Below are 16,918 nucleotides of genomic sequence, written 5' to 3' on the forward strand. Positions count from 1 at the left end.
ATCTATCCCAATCAGAAAACCTGGATGACCAAGGAAGTCCAGAGCCTCTTGTGTGACAGGACCAAGGCCTTTAGGTCCAGTGATGGGGCAAAATACAGAGTTGTCAGAGCTAATCTGAAGAAAGATATTTAGAAGGCCAAAACAGATTATAAGAGGGAGATTGAGGATAATTTTTATAGCAATAACATGAGGCAGGTGGGGTGAAGGATTCAACAAATTACAAACAATCAACCTACCAATGTCATCCCTGCTGAGAGGGATGCTTCATTGGCAGAGGAACTGAATCATTTCTTTGCTCACTTTGAAGTGGAGACATCAGAGACAGATAAAACACAACTACCAGCCAATTGTAGCCCCCCACCTCATTGTGGAGGAACAGGATGTGAGGAGCATTCTGAGGGCTGTGGACCCAGAAAGGCTGCCGGTCCTGACGGTATCTCTGGCCGAGTGCTTAAAGACTGTGCTGATCAGTTGGCTAGAGTCTTTACCAGGATCTTCAATTGGTCTTTACCCCAGTCCACTATTCCATCTTGTTTGAAGGCTTCCACCATTGTTCTGCTAACAAAGAAGTTCCCTATCAATAACCTCAACAATTACAGACCAGTGGCACTCACTCCTATCATCATGAAGTGCTTTGAGAAATTGGTCTGCTGGCACATCATTTCTGGTCTTCCACATACATTTGATAAACACCAGTTTTCATACAGAAAAAATAGATCTACAGAGGACGCTATAGCCATCACTCCTCACACTGCTCTGACTCATCTAGAACAGCAGGAGGGCTATTTGAGGATGCTTTTTGTGGATTTTAGTTCTGCGTTTAACACAATTCTTCCACACAGACTAGTGTCTAAACTTCTGGACCTTGGGCTTTTTAATTCAATCTGCCTTTGGATTATGGATTTCCTGTCTGGCTGCTCACAGAGGGTCAGATTAGGTAATCATACCTCTTGAGCCCTTATTCTTAACACTGGTACACCACAGGTTCGCATGTTGAGTCCCTTACTCTATACTCTTTATGTGCATGACTGCATTCCCACTCATGTTAGTAGTACTATTGCTAAATTTGCAAATGATACAACAGTGGTGGGATTTATCTGAGAGGGGGATGAGTCTGCCTACCGAGATGAGGTGGACCGGTTGCTTTCGTGGTGTGGAGACAATAACTTGGTCCTCAACACCAATAAGACCAAGGAGCTTATAGTGGATTATAGAAGGAACAGATCCAGCCCTTGCTTATCAATGGAGACCGAGTGGAGCAAGTGGCCAGTTTTAAGTTTCTGGGTGTTACCCTAAAAGAGGACCTGACTGGGGTGCCCACATTGCAGCCCTTGTCAGACTTCTTGGAAAACAACAACTGAATGGAAAACTGCTGGTGACCTTCTACCACTGCACCATAGAGAGCATTTTAACATACTGCACCTCTGAATGGTTTGCCAATTGCACAGTGGCAGATAGGACAGCACTCCAGAGGGTTAACGTCATTGCCCAGAAGATCATTGGTTGCCCTCTCCCCTCTTTGGAAGAGCTTTATACCTCCTGCTGCCTGAAGAAAGTTCAAAACATTCTCAAAGATCCATCTCATCCTGGGAACCCTTTTTTCAAACTATTACCATCTGGCAGATGGCACAGAATAATAAAAACAAGGACAAATAGGCTGAAAAACAGCTTCTATCCCAGGGCAATAGCTCTTTTGATGTGTTGGTGTGGTGTCAGGGGTTTCCAGTTCAATGTGTGAAGGATGTGTGTTTGTGTTTATTTTCATGGTCATGGTCATGATGTGTGCTGAAGAAGGTGTTCAATTTTGTTGTATGACATGCAATGACAATAAAGTAAACTAAACTCAACTCCAAGAATTCCTGAGCTAACAAGACTGGAGGATGAATTCTGGGAGTTGAAGTCCACAAGTCTTAAAGCTGTCATGTTTGAAGACCCCTGCTTTAAGGATGGGAGGAAATATTCCATAAGGCAGGCACCACGTTATACTTTTTATATCATTTTTTTTTCTTATCTAGCACACACATCACCCTTTTTATGCTCTTTATTTTCAATTGTATTTTATATTATAACAAACGCTAATAAAAATCTGTAAGCAAGGACAATTTATAACTAGCATCTATCATTGATGAAAATGCCAGAATAAACAGGATATTAAAATGCAAACATCCATGTTCAACAAATAATTTCTTTTCTTTTCTTTTGATAAATAATTGAGGGCACAATGTTGGATCAAGTGTTTGATGCCATTTGGTAGTAATACCGCACAACAAAATACAGAATATGTAATATTCCCTTATTATAAAACAAAGCAGATTTGGCGACTGCCTGCAGATGTAGCTTTTCTTTCAAACAGTTCAATTTAAAATATAATAACCATGTGAAACGTATCTCTTATCATATGTGACACTCATAAAAAAATAATAGAATACCAAAAAGATTAAAAGAACTGAATTAATTATAATTGATACAAGACATCAAAATTATCTGATTGCTGTTCACAATGAGTTAAAATTATGAAAGCAAAATACTAATCTTTACTAAAGCTATACACACACACACACACACACACACACACACACACACATATATATAATAATATATATATTATTCAGCTTTGTTCGGGTATTTTCCCACATCATTGTAGTTGTGCTTTTAAAGTTGTAGCAACGTTTCGGCAGAATCTTATCTGCCATCATCAAGCTTCTGTACTGTGTTTGTCTGTGTTCGTACAGAAGCCTGATGATGGCAGATGAGATTCTGCCAAAACGTTGCTACAACTTTAAAAGCACAACTACAGTGACATGGGAAAATACCCGAACAAAGCTGAATACCATACATTTATATATATATGGATCTTTGGTTATTCGGGTTTTCTCCTGCATAAAATTGGAAGTATTTTGGCAACGTTTCGATGAAATCTCATTCATCATCTTCAGGCTTGTGTCTTTGGTTTTGTGCTTCTTGGAGTAATGTGAGCTTGCAGCTGTTTTTTCTTTTAACTGCCAGTGGGAGTGTGGCTTGACTGGGTGGGGGCTTGGCTGTGTTCTGATTGGGTGGGGGTGTGTTCTCATTGGTTGGGGGCCTGGCTGTGATCTGATTGGTTGGGGGGTTGTCTGTGTTCTGATTGGCTGGGGGTGTGTTCTTGGGGCTTGGTTGGTTCAGGTTAGTTGGTTGGGGGCTTGGCTGAGTTCAGGTTAGTCTTAATTGTTGGGGGATTTGAGCTGGTGAGCTGTGATCCTATTGTTTGGCTTCGCATTCGTGGATGTGCCACATCTTCATGTTGGGCATCAGTTTGCTTCATGTATGGGTTAGAGGGGTTTGAAGCGGGTAGTGATGCAGCTGCGGTACAGCTTCTGGTCCGTGGTCGTGTCTCATCATCTATGTGGGTGTGAATCTGCTTTCTACATGGAAGTGTGGTGGTAGCCTCTTGTGTGGCCTTCATGGGTGTGGTTAGGTACTCGTTTGTTAACATATCAGGTGGTTAAATATCAGACTGAAAATCAGGAGTTCTAACCTCACCTTAATCATGAAAGCTTGCTGGATGATTTCAAGCCATTCCCTCCTAGCCTAAGAAGGAAGGAATTGAAAACATTCATTCAGAAAGTTTGCAGAAGAAGGCAGGCAGAAGACTTGGCTTGCTTAGGTAAATAAGCAGAAGACTATTTTTTGCTCAAAATATTAAAATATCTTACCATTAAATTTCTGTGTTTAGCATAGTGTCTAGTTCCTATCACAGCTTGTCAGGCCATAATAACCTCCGCTTCCCATCCAGACAGACAAGAAGATCACATATAGCTGAGGAGAGCAATAAGTCACAGTTATGTATGTCAATCTCCAGTTGGAAATTGACATTATAGATTTATATAAGGTGAGCTTAGAACTCTACAACTTACCCCAACTGGGCAGATTTACATGGTCTTTGCACTCAGTTTCTTTGCACTGCAAGGCACCCTGAGTTCATCCCAAACAAAAGTATGCAAAAGTAATGCCTGGAATAATAAAAAAAAATCCCCTTTACTGCCAAACCAAGCATCTGGTCCTCATCCTTCTTGTGGAGGGGGCATGTACAGTAACTCATTATGGGGATTCTGTGCTGTATGGATTAATGGAAGAGTTTAAAGAAGAAGAACAGAAAAAAAAGAAAAAAAAGAGGTAGAGTTGGTTGAATTTTCTCGTGTTGAATAATCTCTAATTTTGCACTACTTTAGTAGTACAAGTGTTATATTAAAGTAATTGAATCTATATCTGTGAAAACAACAGGTCCTCAATTATGCCCAAAGAGCGTATGTTTTAACAATTCCATTTCTGTGTAGAATAAGAGAGAAAATAATATCCAAAAATATTTTAGAAGTCATCACCACAGTTCATAAATTTAAGTAAAATAATTGGAATAAATTAAAGTCTAATTATGTTATACAGTGTTTCAAAGCAGTGTTAAATTAAGTAATTGTAAAACATTCATCCCTGATCTTTAGTTCCTTTAATAGTTTGAGCAGGTGTTCTGAACATCACACAGCAGCTATTTTCACATGTACAAGAATGAACAATCATCTTACTGGTATGATAGCCTAGAGTTTTAATAGAATTAGTCTTTCTGTGAAATAGCTCATTTTTTAAATATTTTTTTTTATTTTAAGACAAACATATAAAGACAAACATAAAACCATCTTTCAGTCATATATATACCGTGTGTCAGTTGGTTACAAATCTTTTGTGCTATCCTTTCATAGTCCTTACTCATAGGTTGTATAGGTTCTCACATTGTCAATCTAACATATGCTTGTATATTTTCAGTTATTAATCATTCATTTGACTAAACTATTATTCCATCATTTTATACGAGATATTCTAGATTTTATGATACATTTATATTATGCATTCGTCCAATGGTTATATATTTTTATATTATGTTCTTTATCAATCTATTAGTCTTCTATTATAAAATTTCCTAGTCTATTTCATTACTATGTCTTTTTATCTAACCATTGATAAAATAAGTCCCATATCATATAAAATTGTTTATCTTCTTGTTCTCTAATTTCACGAAATAGCTCATTCTGTTTGCCTAAACTGTTATTGGTCATAGGGGATGTATTAATTCACAAACAATTAAAATGTAATCCTTTAATATCTTCAAAGTTAAGTCTTGTTTGTTTAAATAATTGTTTTAATAATTTTGTCTTATCGTTTTCATTAGAACCTCAGATGTAGAGGATAATGTTCCGAAATAAATTTTAGGCTATCTCTATTTATAATTTATCATGTTTGTATAGCTGCCAGTCTCACATAAAAGTGACTTTGGGCAGTTTATAGTACTGAATTAAAAAAAAATAGTCACAATTTTAAAGAAATATAAAAATGCACATAAAATAAAAGAGGATGATATTAACCATGGATGGAGCTAAGTAATTTCCAGGAGATGAGTCTACAAGGAAACAAGCATGTTGCTAATTTGTTGAGAAGAAAAAAACATTTTGACAGATTTCAATTCTTAACTTTCTGGAAAATCTTTAAATACCACTTTCGGCATCATCATAAACCTGAATTCTTTTACAACATAATTCTGTGTATGTGGCCCTTGGATTTCCATGGGACTAACTCTTTGAAGAACAGTTATTAGAATGTTACAGTCTAATTTTCTATTGAGTTGTAAACCAAATTATTTAAAATAATTCATCATGATAAGATCAAGTATAATAATGAAGTTGTTTTTTTAATTAAAATTCTACAGTGTCAAACCACTTCTAAATTTTTTATTCTTTTAAAAAATGTCTCTTACTATTTTGTGGGGGAAAATAAGAGCAATTTGGTGCTTGATTTAACTGAGATGGTTACTGGAATCTGCATTTTCTGTGTGGCTGTGTCTGAAGTGGATTGTCCTCTCAAGTGTAATAGTATGGAAAACTCCATTTTATTATTATTACCCTTATTGTCAGAGTACAACATGTGTACAATGAGATTGGATGAGCCTCCCTTTGTGCACTCCCTCCCAAGACAACTCATAGTGAGGACAGAAGTCCCTAACCGAGTCCCAATCTTATTACACTATGTGACCTTGTTGCACAACACGCCGACCCCACAAGTCTATCATACTATGTTGACATGAAGTTATTTTCCATTCAGAAGTCTGACAGCCCACGGGTAGAAACTGTTCTTCAGCCTGTTGGTGCAGCTGGCTATACTTCTATATCTCCTACCCAATGGTAGGAGAGTGAAGAAGTGCTGACCGAGATGTGAGTCATCCCTGAGAATTTTCCTCATTCTTCTAAGGCAGCGAGCCCTAGCAAGGTCATCTAGTGGTACCAGGGAACAGCCCACGATGTTTCGTGCTGTGCTCATCACCCTCTGTAATGTCTTTCTATCCACGGCTGTCAAGCCAGCATACTGCACTGTAATGCAATATGAGAAGATGCTTTCTATTGTGGACCAGTAAAAGGAAGCCATCAGTTGTTGTTCCACTATATTCTTTCGCAAGACCCTAAAGAAATGGAGTCTCTGTTGGGCCTTTCTGGCCACCTGGGTTGTGTTGATTTTCCAGGTGAGATCTTCACTGAAATAGAATCCCAGGAATTTAAAGGAGGAAACTCTCTGCACACACCCCTGTACATTGCAACAAATGCTCATGTAAATGCTCTTCTATAATACTTTTGGGAGAAAACCTTAATCACCTGGAGAACGTTTTTAAGAGTTGCTGAGATAATGTGTTGAGATAATTAGAAGAATTGACCCATAAGAAATTACAATAGGTTAAAGTTAGTTTTCCTGGAATGTAAAAGTAATTGAAGCATGAGATATTGCATAGAAGAGATAACTCAGCTGACCAAAATGAACCAAATTTAGATTCAATAGGTATAATAAGGAAGAATAGATAGCTAAAGCTCCCAAGGTTACAGTCTGCCCTTCTGAATACCATTCATTTAAAATGTTTCTCAAAAATATTTGAAATGATAATTCTGCTTCATTGGTCATCAGTTTGGTATTTTGAGAATACAGCTGGAAAAAAAACCACCTATAGACGAGGAAACTAAAACATCAAGTCCTTGGTTTTTTGTTGCCAAAATTCCTATTTTAACAATGTTAATAAATAAGTAAAAATGAAAATAAGTAAAGTACAGTACAACAGCAGCATAGAATTTCATTGACCAGTAATTACTTATATAGATATGCCTGGAGACCACATTTCCTATAGGAATAAGAAATTATGAGCTTATTTCCAGATTAAAAAAAAAAATCTGAGTGTGATTTGTCAGATCCTGAGACCAAGTAGAGTTCTTCCATCTTTCAGAACTTACATCATCCTCTGATTGTTACACCTGTTCAGATTGTCCCTCTGTTTGATCAGCCACAGGTGATTCTTGGGTTCATGTGTCCTAAGGCTGACACTTTAACAAGTTTAGCTGGAGAACTTCATCATACCGTGAAACCTCAGCTATGATAAGCATGCTAGATAATGATGTCTTATTTAAAGACATAACGATGTCTTATTTAAATTCAATTAATTTGTCCTGGACTAGATATTAGACGAATAAGTGAGGTAATATCCTTTTGTTACAATGTAGAAGCTGTATAAGTGCATAGACATAGAGTCTTCATTTTCTGAATTCTTCTACCTTATCAGATGAAGCCTTGCTCTATAGATCTGGTTTGTCAGTAGAATTGAACAATTTACTTTCCATTTCTTTCTTTCCTATGTTATCCTGAAATTTATACAGTATATTTTCCTCACTACTTTTGTTGATACTCCTCTTTAGATAGAATCTTCCCTTTGTGTATATCAGTAAACAACAATGTTTGAAACAGACGAATCATGGTTTGTTTTTTTTCCCCATCCGGTTTGTTTCTCAGAATCAAGCCGAGACTTGATTTTTAGTTTCTGCTAGGAAAACTTCCAGCCGAAACAGGGTTAATTCAATATTTTTTGTACACTTTGTTTCTAAGGATGAGTGTCAGCCTCCAAGAACTTTTCTACTGATTTGCATCTTTCGGCTGCCATGAGTAACGGAGGGAGGGGTTGTGTCTGGGAAGAGAGCTGGCGGTGTTACATTCTTGTGTTGAAAAAAATGAGGAGTGGGGGGGGGAGTATAAATTCCCGCTCTTAAGTTTCTATTTCCTTGCTTAGCTTTCTTTCCTATTGCGCAACTGCGAATCTTTATCAAAATATGTCAAGGTCAACGGACAGAGGCCTCATCACTACCTGAAGATGCCCACATGATTTTAATTGGAAGAGTCTTTTGAACTTTGGGGGGGTGGGAACAATTCCATCACTTTGTATATGTGATCCGCGCGCCTAATTTCTCAGATTCAGAATTCTACCTGTAGCTTCCACTTCGAATTTCAGTAAAAGATATCTTTCCTCTAATCTATGGTGTCTAAGTATTTCTTTCTTGGATTTTGAATGGAGCACAGACTGACGATGAGAATCACAACATATGGATTGTCAGGTATTACATGAAATACTGTTAAGTGCAAGTTCATAATCTATCTTTTAGACAAACACTGTATACTTAGATTACTTTTTGAAAAAGTGTTACTTTTGCAGTTCAACAAGCAATAGTGAACCAAAAAAAAATGCCATTTGCCATTTTTGGTACATTTTGATGTATTTAATTGCCTATACCATTTTCACCTGTTTTACCTTAGTACAATATATTTTGAGTTGAATCCACATATTTATTTCACAGGAAAAATATGGTCAAAAATAATTTCGTGATTCCATGAAAAGCTTTGTGAATGAAATGATTGTATGGAAAAGATATGAGAATTAGAACTCTCATCATTTTAGTCATGGAGTATTAAATTTGGATGGCCACTGATAGATAGTTGCATGAAATAGAGTTTTGTATTAAATATGCTGTTTATAATGCTATTTAAATATGCTATTTTGCTGGTGGTTTATAATTTATAATAAATCACCAGCAAAAAGTATAAATATTCTGTTATATCATTTGTTGTTTTACTAGAGACTGAATTATTAATCAGAATTAGGCATCACAGATAATTTCATATAATTATAAGTATTAAAAACATTTGTGCAAACTTTGAAAATTAAACTTCTATGAAAAGTACCAGATTACTGGTTCTGAAAATGGTTCAATTACAATTCCAGCCAAAACGTGAACAGACTTCTTAAAATAATCATTTAAGTAACACTTGCTGTAACTGCAACAGAAGACTGTTAACCATGATGAACAGTGAAATCTTTGCCAGTTCAATCACAGACTGAACTGTTTAAGATGATCCATGAAGAGTATAACTTATGTTCACCCTATGGGTTATAGATAAGTTTTTAAGAAGCAGTACAAATCAATAATATTTTACAAGGTTCTCAAATGCCAGACAGCAATGAAAACATTGGCTCACAAATGTCCTAGCTCAAATATTAAAAGGTCATTTTCTGAAAAAGTTAAACTACAGCTCTGTTTTGCTGGTTTCCAATAGAGTACATCATTATGTTAAGCATTTCTGGGTTGGAAAGTATACATTAATGGTTCCAGAAAATCATTATTGCCTTATTTATTTATTAATTCTCAAAATTCTATTTTTGAGAAAATTTTCAGTTTCAAAACATTTTTTTAATAATGCATTAACTCTTGGCAATTTTCTATGAAAGAAAAAAGCACTACATTAAAGGCTTAAAACTGAAAGAAAGGAAAATGCTAAATTTCACTGCATCCCCAAAATTAATAATTTTGCAATTTTATCCTCAATAATAAAATTCTTCCAGTAGTCGTTCAAATATCACTGGTCTCAATCCACATTTTTAAAGCATATAAGAAAATAACAAGACACAAAATAAATAATTAACTGTGATTATTTGTGTTTAATGGGTTACATTGCCTTGAAATGCGTCGGATGTGAAGAAAAGATCGCTTGGTATTAACATACTCAAACCTTCTTGAATAATGCAATAAATGGGTATTAATCACATATGATCTATTGTGGAACAGAAAAAAAAATCCAAAAATATTACATATGTATTACATTTGTAATCACATGTAACTGGAAGCATCATTTTACTAAAGCTGATCTTTATTATCTTTCTCGTCTAACCTTCAATAATTCCCTGTATATTTCTATTATCAGAATTTCATGGAGCAAAAATACAAATAAATAACATAAAAATCAGGCATTCAAAATATATCTAGCCCTATCTGGGCTTACAGTCTTTTCTAGTGTAACATCCAAGTTTCCTCATGTCTTTATTTTGTGTTATAAAATATTGACACTATTCATAAAATGTACAAGGAATGAATAGAAAGAAATTCAATCTGGAGGATCAAAGGGCTAGAAATTAAAAATGTGAACAGTCATATAAAAGGGCAATGAAAATAAAATTTGTGTTGTATCTAAATAAAATAATTATGCATGTAGAATCATTTGTTTTAAATAATTATTAGTTGTTAAATTACTTGTATTGAGATGACTCGAACACAAAGGAAAACAGGAAAAAGATAAAAGGACCAAGACATAAATCAAAACCTTAAATGTCAGTTGACTTGAGTCTTAGAACAAAAGAATACTTAAATACTCCAATTTACTTAATTATGAGCAATTTTAGGAAATCTGATCTTCCATTTTTTTTTCTCTAAGAAGAATTATCAGATTTCATCTCTGGCCACAAATATACCTGATATCCAATTTATCTTCTATATATTAGAGACAAACAAGTATGATTTGCTAATTTTGTCATTTTGATTGTTTGATTATATATTTTAGCTAATCCATACAATTGTCATTTGACATTTTCTATAAATCTTACATTAACTGTCAGGTATATTATACAGTGGAAAGTAGAATTCTCTTACTAACAGCTTACTTACTATACTATGTTTTATTAGGCTATGATTTACAGCATAAATTTCCAGGATCAATAGTTTTTAAGTATAAAAATACTTTTGGAACATAATGCATCATGCATTAACAGTTAGAAGACATAATCCTAAATATTTATGGAATTTAACTTCCTTGAATTTAAATATGGATTGAATAAATATATAAATAATAATTACTATCATTTCCTGCTCATGAGAAAAGCGGGAAATTAGTCATTGAGGTTGTTTATTTCTCCTAACTTAAGCAAGTTGTTTTGCTTAAATTATACCGAATCTCATTGGAAATATATCCCTAAAAAACACTGTACCATTTCACTCTAATTATATGGTAATTATACATATTCCTGAATTAACATTGAAAGTACACTTTCAAGAATATACTTGATTCTCCTTGAATTAAACTTTCATTGCAAAAAAGCTACAATTCGTTTTATTAATTGGTAATATTTAGGTGGAATTATTTTTTATCTATCATCTGTTTATCTATCATCCACCAATTCCTCTCAGTGCATGGACATATCTAATATTCCAAACTCCTGCCTTTTTCATCATCACAACTATGGTGTCAGGTGGGGTGGGATAAGAGAAAGCTAGTGATCCAAAGTCACCCAACTGGCTTTCATATTTAAAGGAGGCATAGAATGGTTTCAGGCAAGAACCTTAACCAGTACAGCCAAATTGCTCTAAGTGTATTTCTGGAAGTCTACAATCCTAAAGAATAGCTTGCTTGTATAATTTGATCATTACAGGTATAAAATATTGCAGACAGGATATTTTTTTTTTCTAAACATTTTGATTTCATATATCTAAATACCATTCATTTGCTGCATGGTCTGAACAAACAAAATCATGTATCTTTAAATTATATATAGACTCATGCTTTCTGTACAAATGTTTAAATTGCTATAGGATATAACTTCTAACTTTATAAAAATGTTTTCTGTTTCATCTAGGTTTGGATTTATTCTTCACAAGGATGAGCCTATACTCCAGAAAATTGATCTCGAAACAATGTCATACATCAAGACAATTAGTTTAAAGGATTACAACTGTGTTCCAAAGACTCTGGCATATACACATCTTGGAGGATATTATTTTGTCAACTGTAAGCCTGACACTACTGGAGCCATTCTACCACAAATAATAGTAGATAGTGTTACTGACTCAGTTATTGGATATAATGGTGATGTAACAGGATCTCCATATATTTCTCCAGATGGTCACTACATAGTCAGCATTGATGATGTGAAAGGTCTAATGAGGGTCCAGACAATTACACTAAGAGGAGAAATACAAGATGCCTTTGACATTCACACAAACTTGCACATATCTGATGTGGCTTTCCAACCATCATTTACTGAAGCCCATCAGTATAATGTCTTTGGTAGCTCTAGTACACAGACTGATGTTCTTTTTGTAGAACTATCTTCTGGGAAAGTGAAGATGGTGAAGAATCTTAAGGAACCTCTTAAACCAGATGAATGGCCTTGGAACAATAAGAACCGATTAATTGAGGGCAGTGGGCTCTTTGGTCAGTACCTGATGACACCTTCCAAGGAATCCTTGTTTATTCTAGATGGACGATTAAATAAGCTTAATTGTGAAATCACTGAAGTTGAGAGAGGAAACACAGTAATTTGGGTTGGAGAAGCATAAAGAACCATAGTACATAACACCCAAGTGGATATAGTTTTACAGTACATTGCACTTATCTTCATTCTCCAAATTGTCATTATTTTATATTAAAGATATTAGACCCTTCTGTACATGTTGTGTGGTTGACTAAAATGGAATTTTGGTGAAATAAAAGATGCTGAAACTATGAGAAATATGTACTGTTGGTAATCTCCATAGGGAAAGTGGACAATTTGTGACAATGTTATATTAAGATAAATACATAGGATAGATGTCAAAATGATGCCACATAACAGCAATAGCAGCAACAACAACAGTTAATCAGATTCATTGATTTTCTAATATTGCACACAATGTGCATAGTTAGGTTTTTGCATCAAAACACTATGCCCTGTCCTGACCACTATTTGATATTTTTGTGCCTTGAACAGAAATGTCTCATGAGGAAATTGAAGCCTACAAAACATGTAATTGTATTCTTGTGGTTATGAGTTCTCTTTATCTTGTGAAAAGTTTTTAATATCTTAAAATTTTTCATGTCCACAGATTTTAAGGCATGGTTTTAAGTCAAAGGAAAAAGTATATTTGCAACATTTTGTGCTATCATTTTTATTATTACAGCTTGAAGATATGATTATTTTTATTACAATTTAAGGTTAAAATTTTGTTAACTTCATATTATAATTCTTACTTTTCCACCTACAAAACAGTTACATCAACATGGTATAGTTTAGTTTTATTGACTAGAAACATAATATCTAGCTGCTTAGGAGAAAATGTTTATTTTAAAATCAATACTAAGGTTTATTTAAATTGGCAAAAAAAATAAATGTCTTAATTTTAAAACAATCTACTTAATAATACACTTTACACAGTAATATATGTCTATTCAGAAGTAAGTTCCACTGAATTCAAGATAATTCCTAAATAAGAAAAGAACTCCAGTCTTTAAAAATGGTACTATGATACTATGTCTACTGAAAAGTAAATCACGTCAAGTTCAATCTTTCTTACTCCTAGTTGTGTATAATATTATATGTTTCAAGTTTCTCTCTAAAAGTACAGTACACTGAAATAAATTTTCATCATCTAGCTAGGTAGTATCACTGTTACATGTACAATGTCTATCATATACACCTTTTGTCAGTACTGTTGATAAAAGTGATTTTTTAACTATTACTGCCATTAGCTTTCTATTTCAAGGTATTTGGGTTATTTTAGTTTATAAACTGCCACTTACTTAAGGATGTTGTTTGTATGTCTATATAGAAACAATTCAGGTTCTAAAATTTAGAATTATTGTAACCACTACAAAAGGAGAAAATAATCTTGCTCATTAGTATTTTATTTCTTCAGATTTTCAAGAAATACATAAGGGATTGACTATTATTATCATTTTAAAAACTGGATTTCTGTACCTAAAATGATTAAACTGAAACTTTATTCAGTACAATCAAATACTGTATTTTTCTCTAACAGTTAGAAATCAGAAATTTCTATTTTCTTGTGTGTCATTAGTATCCTGGGCTATGAAACAGTAGACTTCTCTTTAGATTAAGGAAACTGGCAGATAGACTTAACTGAACAACAAAAATGACTAAATTCCTCACTTCCGAATCTTTTTAGCAATTTTCCCCATTGTGATAATAACGGTAATTACTACAAAATAAAAGACTCTGTGAACAGCCTGTTATTCTATGATTTACTAGTTCATCTCTTCTACATTTTTATGATCTATCCTACATATGTGAGTGTTCTGTACGTAGAAAATGCTTGATGAAAGGAAAATAAACGTCTTACATTTTAAAAATTGTTGTTTCAGTTGATATATCAACAAAGAGAAGGTTAGATTGTTCTCAGCATAGGTTTTTAATAAAGCAGTCAAGAATGTTACCCTTTTTTCCCCCAATGGCATCTATGTAGCAAAAAAAATATAGCAAAAACCTCTCTATATTGGATTAGGAATATATTTCAGGTTAATAATCTAATTTATTAATTCAAGCAAAAACTAAACAAAGATGTCAATGATATTTTGAAGGATAAATTGCTCACATATATATTATTAAGTATTAATATATAAATCCACTGTTAGTTGTAAAATAGTGTTTACCATACTTAGTAGCTATATAATTATACAGACAAAAATGAAATATCTCCTTCTAAGTGAGCACTGTTTATTATCTCACAATGAATTAAAGCAAAACTCTAATACTGTCCCAGAAGTAGCATTATTGAAATTCTTTTATACTGCTATGTATCAGAGTTGCTCTAATTATAAAGAAGTCTTTAAATATATAATACTACAGAGTTGTTTTGGAAAGGGAGATGGGTAGAAAATAAATTTAACCAAGTAATAAATACTTTATTGTAGGAAAAACATAACCATTTCACTATGAGCCTCGATGGCACAGTGGTTAGAGCGCAGTACTGCAAGCTACTTCTGCTGACTGCGATTTGGCAGGTCAAATCTCACCAGGTTCAAGGTTGACTCAGCCTTCCATCCTTCCAAGGGTGGACCCAAATTGTTGGCAGCAATATGCTAACTCTGTAAAACACTTAGAGAGGGCTGTGAAGCACTGTAAAGCGGTATATAAGTTCAGAAGAAAAAAATCCAGATAAATAAAACTTGAAAAAGCTGTTTGTGAACAGTTAATGCTTTGCCCTGTGTTTTTTCAAGGAGCAAGTATTTGGCTTGACATGTTCAACTCCATAATTTTACCAATTAGTAATAATATTTGTGAAGAATTTTTTTGATTGAAAATGTAAGTTATTTGTGCAAAATAATTGCAAAAATGGGGAAATGATTTTTAGGTTAGATGCACAAAAACATAGTTTTTACATCATAAGATGCCTTCTATTTCATGTTGTCAAAGTCCCAGAGGTGTTTTGCCCAGTTCTTGGAGTTTAAAAAGTAAATTCACAGAGAGTTACTGATGAAAATCAGAGGGCAATAAATTATAACCTAGAAGGGGAGATGAAAGGTATTAGAATGTTTAGAGAGGAATGAAGAGAAATTATAATGGCATTCTAGGATATTTGTAAGGACATCGCATAGAACAATGGTAGCTAACCTTTTTGGGCTCCTTTGCCAAAAAATTGTGCGCATGTTTGCATGCTCGCACTCATTTTCCAGCACCCAAAAGGCAATGTGCACCCCCCATGGTCCCTACACATGTGCATGCAATCCCCATCCACCACCACCCCACCCTTTTACCTGCACTGCACCTCAGGGTTGATTTTCAGCCAATTTGAGGCCTTTTTCAGCTTCCCAGAGGCTTGAAGAAGGCTTCTGCAGGCTTTGCAGGCCAAAAATTAGGCCCATTTCGTCACTTCTGGTATTTTTGGAAAAACAGGAAGTGACAAAACGGGGCTAGTTTTCAGCCTGCAAAGCCTGCAGAAGCCTTCCTCAAGCCTTTAGGAGCCCGAAAAAGGCCTCAAACTGGCCAAAAATCAGCTGTGACGCATGCGCACATGCCCAGTAAGGTAAATTTGCCTGCAGCTCATGTGCCGGCACAAATGGCTCTGTGTGCCACCCGTGGCATGTGTGCCATAGGTTCTCCTTCACAGGCATAGAAGTTCAAGTTCTATCATTACAAAGAAATTGAAACAGAATGCTTGATTTTCAGTACAGGAAGGTGAATCTCAACTTAATGCTCTAAATAAGGCTTCCTAACAGTAACAGAAGTTTGAAACGGAACCAATTCTCCAGAGAAATGGTGGGTTTCCCATCACAAAGTCTAATGTTTATATTCATCACCTATATTGATATATTTACAAAGTCATCTGACTGAAATCTGTTCTAGTGGAATCTTATTTAGTCTGAATATTTGAGATTTTTTATGAACAAAATGTCCAAAAATATGCCATAGTAACCTGAGCTTTATTCATTCACAACAGGGAACAGATCTCCATCAACAGATCTGCCAAATGAGATTCTAACAATGCAATTGGGGCAGAGAAGTACGGATAACTTCACTGATCTTCTTGCTATAGTATAAACCTGAACATGAGAATGTGCCCATATTCATTTATAGTCATTTCTTATTTTCCACTGTAGGTGCTCTAGATGTTTCCCACTCTATTTCACCTCTTGGGGTTCCCCAGTAAGCTTGTCCCCACTCCAGGATGGGTAAAGAGGAAAGCCCTCTGGGAAATGATCTCATTCAATATCCTCACTGTCTTCATTTTAGGATTTAGAAAGGCAAATGGAGCAACCAATAAAGTTGCTTAGATAGTCTGGTTTTGACACCTTGTAGGCCGAGTCTTTAATGTGCTGCCTAAAGGAACTTTTAAATATTATCTGAGTCTCCTTTTAACCAATAAACTCTCAGGAAATGGATAGTCCTGCCCTTGACTGTTTGTTTTCAATCATAATCATTTTGGTGGTGTGAGTAGCTGGGGGAGAGTAACCACTTTGATCTGGGAGATTGTAAATCAAACTGGTGTCCCGC

The 16,918-nt window shown here is 34.8% G+C and overlaps 1 protein-coding gene across 1 annotated transcript in view; it reads left to right on the top strand.

The window, feature by feature from the left end:
• FSTL5 (follistatin like 5) overlaps positions 1 to 14,277 on the top strand; it is a 340,397-nt gene extending 326,120 nt beyond the window's left edge. The window contains exon 16 of the mRNA XM_026699957.2: positions 11,786 to 14,277. Within this exon, the coding sequence (XP_026555742.1) occupies positions 11,786 to 12,488 (703 nt within the window). The 3' untranslated portion in view covers positions 12,489 to 14,277. The remainder of the gene's footprint in view (positions 1 to 11,785) is intronic.
• Positions 14,278 to 16,918: the final 2,641 nt, after the last annotated feature.

This window comes from Pseudonaja textilis, chromosome 6 (genome assembly GCF_049901715.1).
Source record: "Pseudonaja textilis isolate UNSWEBS1 chromosome 6, rPseTex1.2, whole genome shotgun sequence".
In the NCBI taxonomy this organism is placed as follows: Eukaryota; Metazoa; Chordata; class Lepidosauria; order Squamata; family Elapidae; genus Pseudonaja; species Pseudonaja textilis.